The 16,837-nt window shown below is 44.3% G+C and overlaps 2 protein-coding genes across 5 annotated transcripts in view; both read left to right on the forward strand.

The window, feature by feature from the left end:
- LOC307245848 (voltage-gated potassium channel KCNC1-like) overlaps positions 1-8,729 on the forward strand; it is a gene marked incomplete at both ends in the record, with an annotated part of 50,962 nt that extends 42,233 nt beyond the window's left edge. The window contains one exon of the mRNA XM_080021550.1: positions 3,452-8,729. Coding sequence (XP_079877676.1) covers positions 3,452-3,465 — 14 coding nt within the window. The remainder of the gene's footprint in view (positions 1-3,451) is intronic.
- A 1,620-nt stretch (positions 8,730-10,349) lies between these two features.
- On the forward strand, positions 10,350-15,589 carry LOC307245850 (potassium voltage-gated channel subfamily A member 7-like). 4 transcript variants are annotated; one of them, XM_080021556.1, is made up of 3 exons: positions 10,350-10,568; positions 10,802-11,598; positions 14,051-15,589. In XM_080021556.1, the coding sequence occupies exons 2-3, from the start codon at positions 10,918-10,920 to the stop codon at positions 14,960-14,962; spliced, it is 1,593 nt and encodes a 530-aa protein (XP_079877682.1). In that variant the 5' UTR covers positions 10,350-10,568; positions 10,802-10,917; the 3' UTR covers positions 14,963-15,589. The 4 variants fall into 4 exon arrangements, with proteins under 4 accessions (XP_079877682.1, XP_079877680.1, XP_079877683.1 ...); XM_080021554.1 differs by having other exon boundaries at positions 10,890-11,598; XM_080021557.1 differs by having other exon boundaries at positions 10,350-10,532; positions 10,849-11,598.
- The last annotated feature ends 1,248 nt before the right edge of the window (positions 15,590-16,837 follow it).

Consider the following 16,837-nt stretch of genomic DNA (forward strand, 5'->3'; position numbering starts at 1 on the left):
TCTATCGTAAAGCTCTCCGAGTCGCTGACAGCGTCGTTCTTTTCATCGCACAAATCATAGTTCGACCATTGGAACGCACATGGGCAACGTAATATCAATGGCAAATAACTCCAGAATGTCAATGTTATGGTTTGAATGCTGCTGGAATGTAGATTTTCTGTTTGAAGTTTTGGAAAAAAAAAGGTGTATTCAGATGTCTACCATGGAATACATTTCAGTAGTACAGTTGTCCATAGCTTCCATTATTGGTAAGACACAGACACACCTACCCAAACCCTCACTCACACACACACACACACACACACACACACACACACACACACACACACACACACATTTTCATTTGGTAGTACCGTAGGTGTTCATGTTATCAGTGTAACATACGGAAGGAAAGGGTCCGTTTGGAATCGCCCTCAAACCCTCTGAAATGTGGCTGAGACGAAGCCTCGTCAGGCCTCTGTGAGGCTCCTGCAGGCGCTGCTGTAGATTCAGGAACTCATGGCTGGACTATAGCTACTGACTATTTCCAACCAGCTGGTTTTAACTAGCTGCACCTTCCTTCACAGTGAGGGTGGAAGGCGCTGACGGTTAGAGCTGAATATGTATAGAGCTGTATCTACACATGTCAATATCTATTAAACTCATATTAAATACATGTTCAGTGTTTAATTTGTCGGAAGGGAGTGGTTTCAGTGCTGTGTGCCAAACTGAAGTTGATGCAAAACATATTTGGTTAGAAGATGCTTTCGTGTCTGCACAGAAACAACTGGAACTATTTTAGTACTCACGTTTTTTATTTTCTAAATATAAAGAACTATGGCCTCAAACTTCTAAAAAAAAAGTGAAAATACTGCTTTTGCTTGGTTCTAAGTCCATAAAAGTTGAAGGTATGTTGATTTGACCATTTCATGCTGCAAACTAGCAGCAAGATGGCAAAATTGGAAAACCCAACGCAAATATTGTGGAAATTGGTTGAATTTGCCTGAATTATTGCGATCGCAAAATACCGCAAAATAGCTATTTCCTGGCTGGACCGATATGATATGAATACAGACTGATGTATTCTATCCTACATCGCAACAGCCAATGACGGCGCCAGGAAAACAAGGCATAACCAGAACTCTAAACCAGGAGGTAAATGTCGGGTACGTGACTTTCTAGTCAGAAAAAACAAGAGAAAGTTGGTCACTGGTGAAACTGTAGACAGTAAATGTATATATTATTATAGAGATGACATACAAGCAGTGCTCTTAATGTGAATTGGAAGTGAATTTCAGCTGTGCAATGCATGCTGGGATGCTCCCAATGAGATTTGTCAAAGTTCAGAGTATGATGTTTCTGTCTAGAAATGTGAAATACTGTATACAACCATCACACATCTCATGTCCCGACTTGTCATAGTGTTACACTGGTAACCACGGTCCAATCCTAACCTCGACAACATAGACCAATATCATAAACAATGTAATATTCTTCAGCTTCTTTCACACATAAACTCCAATCCTGAAATGATCCGGACATTACTTACAAAAAATTTAAGTCTGTAGCCTTGTTCGCCATCTTGGGTGTGCTGTAAAACTCCACAACATCATTGTGTCACGTCCTGCTTCCTGGATGCTCTACCCAGACTGCGCCCCTCGTCTAAACCAAACTGAGTATTTCCAGGTAGTGTAAATGCGTCTGACAAAGACAAACTCTGCTTGTGTGCTTACATGTGTGAAAAGGCAACTCCCGACAACGTCCAGAACTGATTATCTGGACACTGTCCGGAGTGCTTTAGTGTACATTATTTTAACACTCGATACAGAAAAATAATCAACGGGATCTCGGCACCAGCTTTCTGCAGAACGCAATTTTAACGACAGAGCAAACAGATGAAGAGAAAGAGGAAGAAGAAACTAAGCTACAGAGTTGGAGACGCAGCGATACCTTCCGATACCAGACTCAAGGCCACCTTACATCACTATCTGAGAACATCCCCAAAAACAACACCACAATCCCTATCAAACATGTCAGACCACAAAATGACCTGATCTCCCGCTTTTTGGTTTCTAATGCTGGGCTCACACTTCACCCCTTTGAAAATCCTCGAGACTCTTTCAAGTAACTTGCGATGAAGAACAGTTTGCTGTCTTAGTCGCCTACAAATGTTTTCCATAGATTTGTAGTTTCCGCCTCCTCCCCTGGTTTCCTCTCGGTCGCTCAGTGGTTAGCACTGTGGCCTCACTGCATGAAGGTTCCGTGTTCCAACCAGACTGGTGCTTTTCAGTGTGGAGTTTGGATGTTCTCCCCATGTTCAGGGTCAGGGTTGGACACCCTGGCTGAGACCCCTGACCACGATCTGGTGGTGGTCCCTGCTCCTAATAGGATGGGTGAAACGCAGCGGACTAATTTCCCCTCAGGGATCTTCTTCTCTTTGGCTATTGCTGGTCGCCAATGTCGGCACTTGTCGTCACATTTCTCATGATAAAATATCAAACATAGTTGAAAATATCGGTACATCTGGGACCGGCTCGCATTACGTCTCAGACCTGCTCAGACTTCACAATAGGCAGTTACAGGTGCGCCCGGCGGCCGACAAGGGGTGTGTTGCCAATCTTGAAAACTAAAGGTGTGTAGTCTGACCCCGGCTTAATGGAGAACAATGAAATTCACGTTATTATGTTCTAATGAGATCGAAGGACTGGATGGCGACCCGGTATAGACGATGGTATCAGTGCGTCTCTAAGTGCTGACAGGAGTTTGTTCGCTTGGTTGCTCTTTGTTCCATATCGATGCTTCTGGAATGTCCGACCTCCCGAAAGCGATGCGGTGTGCGGAATCAAACTCCTTAACGAGGAAGGTCAAACTCTTTGGTTGGATTTGCTGCGCTGGAAACACTGTGAGGCATCGCTTTCAGAAAAGACCAGAACCCATAGAATGCTTCAAGTATTGTGTTGAGGAAATTACTACTTTATTAACTGTGTCTGTTTAAACATTCTCCTTGTTTAAGACCCTTCGTTCGGAAGAATTCGGTGTCGAAAAGAAGTTTGTGTTTCTGTTAAAAGGACAGATGCCCGTCTGTCTCGCTTCCACTCTGCTGTGTTCATACTTTCTCCTGACAGGTTTAACGTGTCTGTCCGTGTGTCCGTGTGTCTGTGTGTGTGTGTTTGTGTGTGTGTGTGTCTGTCTGTCTGTCTGTCAGTCAGAGTGAATGTGCATTTCACTGTCACGTGCACAGTTTCCAGCAGTCTGCAGGTAACACTAATCCATTATATTTTACACCGGACACAGAAAAACATTTCTGTAATTGGCTAATTCCCATTAGACCACTGTAGTCACATGGTATACTTTAGCTTAGCTACCGTAGAAATTAATGTCAAATCAAATCAGTGTGCTCATATTACAAAGTTTGGACGTAATGGAAGTTGAATTGGGAAAACGTCTCATGTGTGTGTTCTTCTCTCCACAGTATTAAGTTTCTAGTGGGAATTAGCAGCGGAGCCGGGTTAGCAAGGTGCCTGACACGATGGACGTTTTAAAAAGGAGACCTGTTGCCATGACGACACTGGACACACAACACCGGGAAACGCTGAGAATCGCTTCCTCATGCCGTTACCAAAGCAGCCTCTTGGAACTCCCAACATGTCCGACCGACCTTTAGTGCTCCTTCTCTGCAGAACTGACCCGGCGTTGAACCAACACCCTCTTTCTAGGGGGAGAGATGGACTCCCGACAACACATTCCAAATTACCACAACACCCCAGCGCTCCGTCGGGGGCGCTCCACTGAGCAAATTCGCCACCGTTTCCTCCAGAAGGACAACGTAGCATCTCTGCTAACAAACTGTAGCATTTGTTGGTTGGGAAATCAGTTTTTCCGTCAGCAGTTCGACGAGAGGAATTTATGCATTGAGATGTTTTTAGATGTTTTAGATGTCATTGTTCCCCTGGAGTTAAAAAAAAATATATATATATATATATGTATACCTTTTTTTTTTTTTTTACATGAGAGACAGAGAATCGGGCTTTCTGATTGGTCGGTTTGATATTCCTTGACACACAATCGACTGAGAACGTCATAAAACAATTCTCAATGTGAAATTAAGAAACATTCCATCGAAAAAGTCCCTGGATCAAGTTATTAACTTCCACGTGCTTTAGAGTAAAGTCTTCCATCACCTGTGAACACACTGCCATCCAGACACACTGTAACGCAGCTGGAAACACTAAGCGCATGTAGCACAACGCCCCAAAACATTCGACCATGTTAAGGTATAGAACCCATCACCAAACAGCCACAGGTGACGGGGGGGGGGGGGGGCCTGATGTCTTTGTCTCTCGTGTGCCGATGTAAAAATATCTTTCCCCCCAAAAAGCCCATCTTCTTTCTTCCGCTGGATGACATTGCAGCCGTTCAACATGGACAAGCGAGAAAAATGCGCTCAGAGTGAAGTCTTCACTCCACATATCCATCGTCTCCTCTGATCCATGTAACGCAGCCAAAGTCATCCCAGCGGAGCTGAGCGCTGAGTGAGGAGTAGCCTCCTGAGCCTTGTGGATAGACAAGACTTTGTCAAATCTCCTCTGAGAGGGACCAATCGGGACACCGGTCCTGGTCCGGCCCGACATGACGGCCTACACTGCCATACGGGCACAAGAATCCCTGAGACCAATTACTGCCCTTCCCCCAATGGCTCCCGCGGCCCCAAACTGCCAAGCCCTTCGAGGGAAAAGTCGACCCCGAAGTTCCGGACGAAGACAGACGGAACAGGGACAAACAGACCCGACAGTACAGATAGACAGTGGGATGGAGAATATCAGTGAAGATGGATGAACAGTGAGATCTACAAAGAGAACATATCTATATTTTGATAAAAACCAAATGGACCATCTGTGGACTTCTGAAGGAAGAACACGAGAATAAATAACGAAAAAAATATATATATACATACCTTACAAATACGAAGAGGAGTGGTCGTATGTGTCCAGAAGAGGAGCGTGGACTATACAGGCTTAACGCCGAAAGGAAATAAAAAAAAACACAGAAAAAAACACAAAAGATAATGCATTTTTGTAACTTTGTTAACCAGCATGACTAATCTGCATGACTGTCTTTACTGCAAGCCCTTAGTTGAAGACAAGGGTGCTAGCGATACAAAAATATATAGAAAAGAAATAATTAAAAAAAATGTTATATGCAATTAATGTAAAAAAAAAAAAAGATTATAATGGAAGAGAAGAGCTATATTTTGTTTTGAAAAGTTAAAAAAAATGTGAATATTGAACCATGTCTGTCTGACGTATGTTATGTTGAAATCTCTCGGCTACTATGGCCGCCATATTATTCAACCTGACGCCGCAATTGTTCCGAGTTGTGGCGTTTTTTTTTTTGTTTGTTTTTTTCCAAACACTATGCCATTCAGTCAAAAGGGAGCATTCAATCATTAAGCAGACATGGATTTCATCCTTAATGGTCACTTGCAATCTTCATGTTTCCTCTTTCAAATCATTTGCACAACTTATCGTAGCAGCAGTTGTAGAACAACAGCACGCCATACTGTTCTGGTTGGACTGGAGGATCAATTACTAAATTACTGTTTGTTTTTTTCCTTTGGCAATAAAAAAAAAGATTTATCATATGATTGTAGCATGGCGAAGGGATGCCCTTGAGGGTTATCTCCAACGGCCAAGTGTTTGGCCATGGAGAAGGTGCCTGGTTGTCCCACAGCAGGTCTCTTAGCTGGGATAAGCAGCCGTCTTCGGAGGGTGACATGGCATGATGGCCTCTTGGTCACATGTCAATAGCCCAGAGAGGCCAATAGCCCAGAGAGATTTCAGGTTTGCATGGAACCAACCGCCATTCCAAAGTTTGTGTGTGTTCTAAGGGACTCAGGTGTGTTGATGGTACGTGTGGATGTAGCAGGTTTGCTATTTTTCTTACATCATAACTTGTAGTCTATAGATAACGATAATGTGAACGCCTCACAGTGACGTGTAAAAAAACGCATGCATTATGACTTGATTGTCGACCTCTTCGACAGAGGGGGAAACCTGGTGAAAGGGTTCCTCCTCCTCCTTTAAGTCCTTTTGGTTGTTTGTCATGAATCCAGTTCTGGTAACTATGAACACTGTGTCATAGAGCAGATCCGTCTTCCTTGGAGGGACAAATTCCAGCTTCTCAGACTCTCCTGTGTCGGCATGAGTGTGTAAAAGGTAGCTTGTGTTATCGTGTGTCAGGTGGTCAAGTCTAGCGTCTGTCATTAACCGTGGAGTTCTTATTGTTCGCCTACCAAATTGGCAGCTCACCGCAGCACATAACACAATCATGCAGGCACCCGCCATAAAGACCCAGAGCTTCCAAACTGATGTCACTTAAGTACTTTAATGATGCTACTATGAGGTAGAGCAGAGAGGTCGTGCTGAGTGAGGCACCGGTGGCCACTGAGGGGAGGGTGTTGTTGGGGCTTAGAAACTAAGGGATCAGGGTTGAAGGTTGAAGCAGACGGTTCTCATCTCATCCTTGGTTGGTTTAGTCCAGATGAGGCTTCAGGTCCTGGCTGGTCCAGGTCTGTGCTCAGGCAGCTCTAGAGACGGCCTCTACACCCAGTGCAACACATTGCAACATGGAGGACCGCAGAAAGGCCGGCTTCAGGGAGCGTATCGACAACGGCAACCGTTGAAGGACTTTGTTGGCTCGTTGCTGGTTTTACAGGGTCTAGAACTTTTGTAAACTTGCAAAAATAAACCATAACTTTTTCTTTCCTCTTCTGTTCCCTTTTTGAAACTATTATTTTGGTTCCCGTTTTAGAAAGCTTTGGGGGGTGGCAAAGTGAGATCTTTATGAATATTTCAGAGCTCCACTTCCATCGACTTTGTGCAAAAACTCGGCGCTCCCCTCCCAGCGGTCTGAGATTCACATTCACAAGAGTCTGACACACGCATTTTCTTTTACTTCTGTTGGTCATTAGGTTTGTCATCCTATCGTTTCCTCTGTTTGGTTTGTCGGCGCACATCCGAGGCTGAAGATGTCCTTCCTTTTCTATTGCGTAATACTGCCATTTTATTGGGTCACATGGAACAGAATGACTGACAATGTCTGAGTGCTAAGTCTGTTTTATTGCTTCAAAACTGCTCGTGAAACATCAGCGTGATGGGGTCTATGTGGGCGACAAAACACTCAGTTCTGCAGAAGCAGGGCTAAACTGGGCTGACCGAGCTCGACCGGGGCCTGTCTCGCAATGTCCAGGCTCCTGACCAAATTTAAACGTCAATCGTTAAACTACTGGTTTAACGATTGACATCTGACCAGATTTTCCGACTCACATCACATGAAACATGAAGAGGTGAACGACTAAATTACATTTATTTTTAAAATATATGGTTATATTTTTATATATTACTTTGGCAAAAGCAGCAATAATTGGGAAGCTGTTTTCTGCAATATATATTTAGAATAAGGCAAATTTTAAATAGGCTAATATTATAATGTAATATTTTTTGAATACATATGAAGATTATATCATATTCAAATATGTTGTGTATTTGCTTTATATCAGTGTTCTGGGAAAACAAGCTGAAAATATTGTGACGCTGATTTAGCGTAAGTTACCATGACAACATGACATGTAACTGAGAGACAGAGACACAGAGTCCAGCGTCAGATCAAACTAAACGTTGCTCTGAGACGGGCCCTGGGACCTCGTTCTGAACTGGGGGACTTGGTTCTAAACCGGGGGACCGGGTGAACCTGGGGAAAGGGTGAACCCTGGGACCTGGTGCCTCCTGGTCCTGCACCCGGGAGGAGTCCTGTCGTGGCTTTGGAGGCGGTTGACGGTCCCCCTCGCATGTCCCCCCTTGCTCTGTGTGCCTGATTCCCAAAGCTAAAACAACAGCTTTCTTTTGTGTTTGATTTTGATTCCTTCTGCATTTGGGTCATGCAACCTTCACCTGTATTTCCACCGTACGCTACTCAAATGTGGGCGTCACGGCTCGCCATAGTCCCACTTAATAACTGGATTGGCAAAATTGTGGCACATGCTAAAATATCAATTTTGTGTTGTTTTAGGCTTATTTATGTAAGTTGTTTTAGTCATCATTGTAATAGAGAATACATCCGACTACGTTTGGATGCATCTCAGATTCTCAACCCCAAATCGATAAACATTCCAAAAAAAAAGAGTCAAAGGTGAGACGAAGGAAGCGCTGTTACGGCCACCCTGCAGTCTCATAAGCGTTCCAAAGATAAGACGTGTTATCATGTGTGAACTCTACATGCTGCCACGAGTAAAACAGACTTAGGTACTGCTTCATTGTATTGTGGTCATTACCAGAATATATATATATATATATATATATATATATAGTGCTAATGACTCCTAATGGGGGGTGGGATGGGGGGTCACCACAATGTCTGCTTGAGACTTAACGCTGGATTTTATTATTGAAATGTCGGAACACAAAGAATAACTCATCGAGAACTGTACAAAGTATATTTCAATGGAATGTTATCTATCTTTTTATATTTTGAAGAGAAAAAATAAAAAAAGAAACATATCAATATAGTGTCATAATTGAACATATTTCAACACAGGAGACTTACAACGTATGAATGTCAACGCGATCCGATGTGAAGCGATCCTCATAGCAGCTGTGATGATTGAACAGTCATGAGATGCTTTTTCAGAACATTAAAAATTGCTTAAGAGTCGTTGAACTGAACTTTAAATAAATGAAAAAAGTGATAAACGGCGTGAAGGTCTGTGTGACATTTCTGTGTGAAGTCCAATAATTAATCTGCTGCTGTATGTTGTGTGTCAGCACATAAATAAATACCTTCACCTCTGACTTTTTATAGGAGCTCTTTGCTGGCTACTTCTAATACATTTGGAAAATATTACAAAATTATATATATATTTTTTTTTAATTAATGGCCTACTTTTTTTTTTTTTACAACAAAAGCAGCAATAATTGGTAAGCTCTATTCCGCAACATATTAGGCAAAAAATGTATTTGTATTGATTATTGATATTCTGATGATTGAAGTGATGTGAGCCTGATAATGCCTGGCTCAACAGCTCTCCAGCAGGGCAGCCAAGTCAACAGCAGGTGCTGAACACGCTCCATGTAAAAATAAAACAAAAATAAAAATTCTTTATATATATATAAACCTGACATGAAACAGGAATGACAGACTATGTGAAAAAAATATATAAATACAATTAAAAATACATTTCTGTCGGTGCAGGGAGCCAACATGGCTGCAGATCAGAAAACCCATTGATTATGTGGAGCTCAGCAACAAGCTGCCGCATGACGTCACAACCGTCAACCAAACGCAGCTTGCTGACAAGCTGCAGACACAGCTCCACAAAGCTGCAGAGCCCGCAGCGGTGGTGGAGCACAAGAAAAGCACATTAAAATGCTCCTTTTTTGAATGATGTGTGCTGTGTTTGATGAATAAAGTGATGCAGAGGGGACCGCAGCCATGACACAACGTCTGCAGAGCCCCGCTGCAGCTTGCTGTGTCTGAGAGGCGTCGACATCTGGTGGCCGAACCGAGTCATGACACCACAAATAGATGCGCTGGTGGAGGCTGATCCATTAATTGACGCAGTTCCGGTGTTCACAGGATTCATTGTTTTGATTTAATTTCCGATAGGAGCTAGGATGAGGAAGCTAGGATGAAATGATCATTGTTGTTCTTGTTTATGCGGAGGATGATCTATTGATTGATTCATATAATACAATAATTATATCATTATAATTACCATTTTAATATAATAATTAAAATGGGTTAGTCGTATCGAGGAAATCAATTTCTACCTGAAGTTGGGTCAAATTGTGTCGAGAAGGAAACTCAAAACAAAAGAGAAACCCTGTGTGAATGTTCTGATACCAATGTCAAAGTGCTGTAAAGTACGGTTACTTTTTAAAATGTTATTTTAAGAGGTGAAGTAATGGTCTCTGGTAGGTGCTGAGCTTCGAGCCCTTTTGGCCACATTCAGTGCATGTGTACAAGCGAACTGACCGGTCTTTTTTTTAATTGAAATTATGTCTTAGGATGTGCAAGAAAACTAAAGGAATGAGTCAGCCCCTGTTCAATCACATCCATCGACCCCGTCTTTCCAGAGTTTATGGGACTCATGATGATTGTGTCTAACTTCAGCTCCATTCACACTTAATGCCAATAATTCATCACATAAAAAAGTGTTGATAAGATGTTTTCCAGTCCCAAGCTGGAGCACGTGACCACGTCGTGCTGGATAGAGGGCCTGACATTTGATAGGGAGGTGAAGGTTGCAGCCCCCCCCCCCAACCAAACGAAGTGGACCAGTGTGTGTGTGTGTATGTGTGTGTGTTTGTGTGTGTGTGTGTGTGTGGGGGGGGGGGGGGGTCTTTTTTAGATTCAATTTCAGCAGGACAGCATTCCCGAAAAACCTCCAGGACCGACAACGTGAGACACGCGGGGGAGAGCGACGCACAGTTGGTGCTGGATGGCAGAAGAAGAGAGCTGAGGACGGACAGACAAGATGGCAGACGGATGGACAGATGGTACGCTCTTCCCCGTCGGCGGCTGCTTTTAACAGAGTGAGTTTTTACTTCAAGTTTATTCAGTAACAATAGTCGTCATAACAGCGTCACTAATGGCCATTCAACAGCTGGTCATTCTGTTGCCTAATAGTTTGAAGTTGAACAACCAGCGTTTTCACCTAGAACTAAACCACACTTTTAGTAGTTGTTTCTGCTCTGTTTGTCACAGATATTAAGGATGTTTGACTGTAAAAAAATACATTTTTATTCCTGTCGTTCTCCTATCAAAGTCAGTCAGACCTAGTGATGTGAGACTTGATCCATCGCTGCCTTCCAGACAGACTTTCTCATCTGAAAGCCCGTCCGGACGTTCCACAGAGCGGGAGAACCAAGGAGACCACGCAGAATGGAGAACAGGGCGACGGAGGGAGGCCTGGAGAAGGAGAGCCCGGGGGAGAACGACAAGCAGCTCAAGAACCAGCTCAACAGCGAGGAGAAGGGTGAGAAGGAGATCAAGGTGAGCGAGAAGGAGAAGGAGAAGAGGGCGGATCGGCGGCGGTCCGGATCCCTGTGGAGGAGTGGCTGGGCACTCACTGAGCGTCTGGCCATCAATGTGTCTGGGATGCGCTACGAGACCCAGCTGCGCACCCTGGCCCAGTTCCCAGACTCCATGCTGGGCGACCCGCGCCGACGTTTGCGCTACTTTGACCCCCTGCGCAATGAGCTCTTCCTGGACCGGAACAGAGCCTGCTTCGACGCCATCCTCTACTTTTACCAGTCAGGAGGAAGGCTCCGGAGGCCAGCCAACGTCCCACTCGACATCTTCATGGATGAACTTCTCTTCTATGAGCTGGGGGAGGACATTGTGAACCGCTTCAAAGAGGACGAGGGCTTCCCAAAAGAGGAGGAGAGTCCGCTCCCCACCAATGAGATCCAGAAGAGGCTGTGGATGCTGTTTGAGCACCCGGAGTCCTCCTCGGGAGCTCGCATCATCGCCATCATCAGCGTCATGGTGATTGTGGTCTCCATTCTGATCTTCTGCCTAGAGACGCTGCCGGACTTCAGGAACGAGAAGGAGCTGAGGGAGGTGAGACAAAGAAACAGGAGACGAGAGGCATTCTGGTAAGGGAGGGAAGATGGAAGGAGGAAGTGTCCAAGGTTTTTTTTATGGGAATTTTAAGTAAGATGGAGAAAAGGAAGAAAGAATGAGGTAAAGAGATGGCGAATAGATTCTGTTGTCTTTTTAGGGCCACAGCAGAGAAGGCAGGAAGCAACAAAACCTACCTCACAAAACACCCAGTTCTACAAAACCAGGACTAAACCCGGACAAACCAGTGCCTGTCTTGCAAAGCCTGTTCAACATAGCCCAGGTTCCTGAACAGGTTTAAACTTCACTAAACTGTACGCCAAGGTTTTCCTACTCACATCGCATGACACATGCAGAGGTGTCAGGTGACTTATTCCACATCAGTGGAGGCAGTCATCCTGAATGGGTTGTTCATGCTGTATCTGTGTCTATAGAATGTATCAGACAAAAACTCCACCAAACCTCAAATTATGATATCATGAGAAGTTATATTTTTATTGTGGACAAAAAACACAATTATAATTTAACAGTATCTTAATTTTACCAGGGACATGCAGGATCATATTGACTAATTACCCCAATGAAACACAGATATAAATGTACTTTAATGCGCTAAGCTCCACAAACCACAGCCGGGAAACTATCGCTACAACACCTGAAAGCAGAGAGACATTGACCCACGTACATAGTATGATTATTTTAGTCGGCTGTTAAATTTGATACACTTGGACAGGGTGAGTGAGGGGGAGTAGAGGGAGAGCGGGCGAGCCGATCAGACTACACATTTTAAAAAAAGAGCGAGGAGAGAGAGAGAGAGAGAGAGAGAGAGACAGAGAGAAAGAGAGAGAGAGAGAGAGAGCAGGAAAAAGTGTTAAGCAAAGGTCACAAATGAGGGAACACAGTGGCAAAGGTGAGCCGGGTCCTCCGATGGCGTAGTCAGGCAGGATCATTAGCTCCTGTTGTGTCATGCCAACACATTCCAACCTTACTAGTTTCTAGGGCAGCGGACAAAACATCTGAAGGAATGTGGTAGCGTAGAAGAGAGGGAGAGAGAGAGAGAGAGAGAGAGAGAGAGAGAGAGAGAGAGAGAGAGACAGAGACATATCCATAAGCTCTGGCAGCTCCGAAGGTGGAGGAAGAAGAGCGGTAGGGCATCGAGGCGCTCTCATGTTTCTTCTCAAAGAAGTCAGAGGGGCTAAATTTAGTGCTAGGAGAGCCCCGTGAAACTCATCAACACATCCATGTCCTCTCTTTATTAATAAACACTGTCACCGACCTGCTACCGAGCGATCAGGGCGATCAGAGCGATCAGAGCGAACCACCTCCTCAGACACTGATCGACACCAGATGTCAAGCAGCTGTTAGGATCTCAAACCTCGCTGTCAAGTACAGATCTGTTTTTTATCTCTTTGCCCTAACCGGCGGCTTATGCTGAGTTCAGACTAAGTGATCCCGGGCTGATTTTTCACTCGTCGACAGGTTTTTAGAGATTGGAGGCAAATCAGAGCAAGCGTGTGGTGTGAACTGCTCACAACACGAGTGTTGGCGACATATCAAGCAGGTTTAATATCTGGTAGTATTGGGATCGAGTCGCGAGTGACCTAACGAGCTACAGCCAATGAGAGCAGACACAGGTTTTTAATATATTTCCTTTAAAAAAATTGTTTTTACAGTGATTAAGAATATAAAAAAAACATGAATAATCCTGTCCCCCGTGCATGATATCGCGTCATTTCTGGTGTCACTTCTCGCGTGTGTTTTGGTGACAAAATGTAGTTTGGACCCGACGGACTTGTTTGGGATTCCTCCTGGTGAAAGATCTTGTAATGTGTGACCCCCTGTTGCCGATCAGTCATGGGAACAGTACAGCGACCTGACCACTTTGAAAGTCGTGTAGTCTGCCTATAACATTACAGCCCCAACAAAGAGATATACTTGAATCGAAATCCAAGTGAATATGCTATCCTCGTCACTTTTAGAATAAGTAATATTACTGAAGTTATGGTAACTACTTTTCATAATTCAAAAGGTGTATAAGGGATCCAGGCTCAAGCCGCCCTGGGGGCGTTCTTTAGTTTGAGTGACAGATGGGACCAGGCGTTGCTATGTTGACGTCCTGTCAACTATGTTCGTTGGTGTATTGCTAATTGCTCCCCAGTACGGTACAAAGTGATAGATACTAGTTTTTATCACCCTGAGATATCTGACACTTACATGGCGAACTCTCATCCCCATCACACATTTCAACATGCATAAGGCAAGTTTCCCGTGTTTCAACAAAGGAGATTTAACGTTGTTTTTAGGCTTAAAGTTTTGTTCTGTTGGATGGCATACAAGTACAGTGAGAAGCTGCAGCAGATCACAATGTTTCTCACTCAAATGTAAAGCATTCCGCGAGGTTGTTTTTAATATGGCTAGGGTTGAAAAAAGATTTTTATTCTCTATCCTTTAGGAGTACTTCTACAAATACCACTCCCGTGCTAAGAATGTGTCGGAGCTGATGCCTCCTCCATCCAACGTCTTCCATGACCCTTTCTTTCTGGTGGAGAGCATGTGCATCTGCTGGTTCTCCTTCGAGCTCATCATGCGCTTCGCCTCTGCTCCCAGCAAGACGCACTTCTTCAAGGACGTCATGAACATCATTGACTTCAGCGCCATCCTGCCCTACTTTGTCACCTTGGGAACTGAGATGGCCAAGGACAACGACGCCTCACCAGCAACCTCGCTGGCCATCATTCGGGTCATCAGGCTGGTACGTGTCTTCAGGATCTTCAAGCTGTCCCGACACTCCAAGGGCCTCCAGATCCTGGGCCAGACCCTCAAGGCCAGCATGCGGGAGCTCGGCCTGCTCATCTTCTTCCTCTTCATCGGTGTCATCCTCTTCTCCAGCACCATCTACTTCGCCGAGGCTGACCACACCAACACGTCCTTTACCAGCATCCCGCACTCCTTCTGGTGGGCAGTGGTCACCATGACAACGGTGGGCTACGGCGACATGTACCCAGAGACCGTGTGGGGAAAGCTGGTGGGCTCAATGTGCGCCATCGCTGGCGTGCTGACCATTTCACTGCCTGTGCCCGTCATTGTGTCCAACTTCAGCTACTTCTACCACCGCGAGACAGAGTGCGAGGACCACACCGAGTACAAGCATGTCAAGACGGCACTCTGGGAAGAGGAGGAGCTGGAGGGGGAGCCCGCATGGGAAGAAAGGGGAGGCAGAGATCTGGAGAGAGACTACTGCACGGTGGAGAGTACCTGCAACCCCCTGAATGGGACCCTGCTGGGGGGGCTCTGTGCCAGCCAGAACAGAGAGTCCAGAGGGGGGAACCTGTACCTGAGGGAACCTCTAGTTACCCAGGTCTAACTGTCTGCTCATGATAGGAAAATAAAACTATAGATAGAGACGGCAAACAGCCCGAGAAGGAAATGTGAGGAGCCTGAAGATGAGAGAGTTATGAGAATTTCTACATGTGGCAGCAAAACAGTCTGAACTGAGCAGACAGTCCATTGTCACCCTCTGCACCCAAAAGCATTGAGGCCGTAGGAGAGGATGACAAACCCAATGGATGGTTGTTGCGCTCCAAGGTCTTGGTTCCAATGAACCTCCGAGCTGTAAACTGCTCCCCTCAACAGCGTGCGGTCAATATGAAAAAAGAGATTTTCGAAAACCTGTGGATCCAAACTACCATGTCTTGTCTTGATGAAGTGTCATTTAACGTTTAACTATCCCGTCCAGCAGAACGGCGTTCTCAACATTCTCTTGTTGGGTCACATGGAACTAGACGGCATTGCACAATATTGTGTGGCCGCGTAAGCATCTTGTTCACGCTACTTGTATTACTTCTACTACTTTTAAAATGATGTGTTTCTACGTAGCATTGCCAATCATGCTGTCACTAAGTAGAGAGGATACGTTTATTGCTAGGGCCAAAGGCCTATGTTTAAGATCCAGACTGTAATCACTGTTTTAATAAAGAATTTATTTTAGTAATTTTCTTGAAGAGGATGTGCCTGTCGCAGTGGGCAATCAGGTGGATAATCAAGTACATTTTCGTGGACAGGGAATTTGACTTGGTGCTGGCGGGTGCATTGTTTTACACAATCAGAAAAACGAGTGACCATAAAGCTTAAAAATGTAAAACACAATATACATTAGAGCCGTCGCAATTATGGTCACATCATCATCTGATCGCAATAATCTGGGCTGATCATTTAGCCTTCAAAACCCTTAAGACTCCATAATTAGATGTTTCCACCCTAATGCCGAGGGTTAGGGTCAATATTAAATTCATCGCAATACACAGAATGTGAATTAGTGTTGAGCTGAGGAAAATTACCACCCAAATTTGTAAGTTCCATATTATATGTATTATGTCATGCTCATATTCTTATTCGGCTAAAATGTAATGAACATGACAGTCCTAGTATAAAAAATACAGGTACTCCTCACTTAACCATGAGTTCCGTTCCTTAGACCAGGTTGTTAAGCTAATTGGTCGATAAGCGACGACCCGTGTTATTTCACGGTAGGAGGGCGTGGCTGGTATATCTAGTGTATATAGTATATATAGTGTTATTTCCTGGTAAGGGGGCATGGCGAATGTGAGTGTAGTGAATACTGGCAGACTGCGGGAACGAGACTGAGACTGAGAACAGTGATGCACGATGAGATGCTTGGCGCTGCGACGCCCGCACACACTGCAGTATTATAGTATTATACGCAGCGTACAATACCGACTGGTTGGAGAGCTGGTCTAAGTCGTTAAACAGTTAGGTCTTAAGTGTGAAGTACCTATATGTAGAATATAGACAAGTGGCGGTATGGATGTATAGACTATAAAAATAAATATAGTTGGTGAATGTTACAGTGCAAAGTGAAATAATAAATATTTATACAAAAATGGACCAAGTGCACAAAAAGTACTCTGAAGGAGGTTCTGTTTGAACAAAGTCAGAAAAACTGTGTTCAGGAGGAAACTAAGAAGCTCTGAAGTCATATGTTGTGTACAGCTGCCATCTTGGTTTGGCATGGTTTCACCTGTTCTAATTTCTCATCATTTGATGGAACAAACCAGTGGATTAACTTCATGTTACCATTCTACTTAACGTGGAAGACAACTTCTTAAATCACAATGGAGAGAAAAGACTAGCGCACGCGGCTAGCGCGCACTTACCTTCACACATACAGATTTATAAAATACGTTTATAACTTTTATAATAGTTGTACAAAATAGTTTCA

This window comes from Zeus faber (assembly GCF_960531495.2).
Source record: "Zeus faber genome assembly, chromosome: 20".
In the NCBI taxonomy this organism is placed as follows: domain Eukaryota; kingdom Metazoa; phylum Chordata; class Actinopteri; order Zeiformes; family Zeidae; genus Zeus; species Zeus faber.